Source organism: Caenorhabditis briggsae (genome assembly GCF_000004555.2).
Source record: "Caenorhabditis briggsae complete genome, chrI, whole genome shotgun sequence".
Lineage (NCBI taxonomy): Eukaryota > Metazoa > Nematoda > Chromadorea > Rhabditida > Rhabditidae > Caenorhabditis > Caenorhabditis briggsae.
This window is the reverse complement of record NC_013489.2, coordinates 10,860,648-10,862,568: the sequence shown is the minus strand read 5'-3', so window position 1 is coordinate 10,862,568 and position 1,921 is coordinate 10,860,648. Positions and strand designations below refer to the sequence as shown.

Below are 1,921 nucleotides of genomic sequence, written 5' to 3'. Positions count from 1 at the left end.
ATTTCCCCCATGAAATTTAAGTTTCAAGTGGTCACTCTAATTTCATTTGTGTCTGTAACGCGATATCCCTCACTTTTTGCACTTTATTGACCTCGTTTAAGAGGCTAATAATGATCAAAAACACTTTGTGTGTTTATGGTAGTACTAGTAATACTACTACTTTATGCAAATAAACCCGAACCGCTTGAGGTGTATTAAAGGCACATGCTCAATGTATCTTTTGTTTTGCTCAATAAAGAAAAGTTTGGATTTTTGGATTTTTTGAAGTTTTTCATTTCCTCCCCTTGGCGCCGGCGGCGCCCGCGCCACCGCGCTTAGAGGAGTGATTCGTTACCGCTAGTCCCCCGGTTCCCCACTCTAGAGTAGTGGGGGGTATTTTTCTCAATGACGGAATTTTTTATTTATTTTTATGGGGATCTACATGGATTTCTGCACGAAATAAGTAAAGCAATAAAATTTTTCACCGCACACCACCTTTCAGTAATTCCGATTTTCAAAAATTTCGGAAAATTCGAAAATTCCAACTTTGAAATATTCGGAAAATTAGAATTTTCCGATTTTAAATTGTCTAAAAATTCAATTCAAAAATTCCGAAGTTGAAATTGTCGAAATTCATATTTTTACATTGTCGGAATCACAGAAAATACCGATTTTCAAACAAAATTTCGGAGTTTCCCCATCAAAAGCGCAAAAATCGTGAAAAATCGACAAAAAATTAATAAAATTAATTCCACTCGAAACCCGCAACAACAGTTTTTGGGGTGTGCCTTTGAAGTACTGTAGTTTGAAATTTCGAAAATAAATCGAAAATTCCGGCTTCCGAACATCTGAAACATGTCTAAAAAGTTCAAATAATTCAATGATTGGAAATAAAACGATCAAATTACCAAAATAATAAAAATTCAAGCAGTTTTATTAGGATTCAAAATCAACAATTTCAGTGAGCTGTAGATGTGCTAGGCTCGGAATCCGCATAAATTTTCGGAACATTTTGCTCCTCGTCTTCCTCCTCCTCTTCTTCATCATCGTCCATCTGATCATCGTCTTGATAGTACCGGCGTGAGGAGCCGTTGAAGACCTTTCCCACGATTTCATGGTCTTCTGGAAATTAAAAGAAAATTGTAAAGAACAGAGAATTGAAGCAGACTTCCGTAGCACTTCTCCCATATGCTTTCAATGTCAATGTACTTGAATGATATTCTGAAAAATGGCATTTTTGTACTACTGCAAAGCCTGTAATAAAAGGGCACCACACTGTCCATTTTGAGCTCAAAGTTAAAAGTTAGGGGGCCCTTTTATTACAGGTTTTACGTTATTTTAAAACTTGTACGAATATCTTACTTCGACATTCCATCAATTTTCGAAGTCGCATGCTTCTTCTTATAGTGATAACGCATTTGTGACACCGATCGACCTTTGAAATCACAGTTTCGACAGCCGATGCATCTTTCAGTTTGATGGGACAGGGCATGATTAATCAGACGAAGCTTCCCTTGTTTTGTTCTCCAAAGGAAAACTTTTTCGCAACCCTGCAACGAATTAATTTTGCTCTGGAACGAAAAATCAGAGCCAGTCCCCGATACGAGTGGTGAACAGCTACCGATATTTTTGTTACTTTTTGAAAAATTGGAAAAAACTGGAGAAAAAACTCAAGCGGGGACTTTTTATTTTAGCTTAAATTTTAGCTTTGAGCTTAAAGGTGGTGTACGGTGAAATTTTTTATTGCATCAAAATGTGCAGAAATGCATGTAGATTGACATAAAAATAAAGAAAAAATTCAAAAAAATTCCTTCATCGAGAAAAATGCATCGAAAAATACGCTGAAAGCCCTTAGGGACGAGGTTTTTTCTAGGCCGCCCGGTGAGTAAAAGCGCGCGAATTCAAACTTTTAAAATTTTTTCGCTCGTTTTCACTGTTTTTT

General features: G+C 36.5%; 1 protein-coding gene across 1 annotated transcript in view; it reads right to left on the bottom strand.

The window, feature by feature from the left end:
* Window positions 1-937: 937 nt before the first annotated feature.
* The window catches only part of CBG27313, a gene marked incomplete at both ends in the record, with an annotated part of 4,969 nt that continues 3,985 nt past the window's right edge, over window positions 938-1,921 (bottom strand). Inside the window, 3 exons of the mRNA XM_045241220.1 lie at window positions 938-1,101; window positions 1,148-1,200; window positions 1,342-1,529. Coding sequence (XP_045099343.1) covers window positions 938-1,101; window positions 1,148-1,200; window positions 1,342-1,529 — 405 coding nt within the window. The remainder of the gene's footprint in view (window positions 1,102-1,147; window positions 1,201-1,341; window positions 1,530-1,921) is intronic.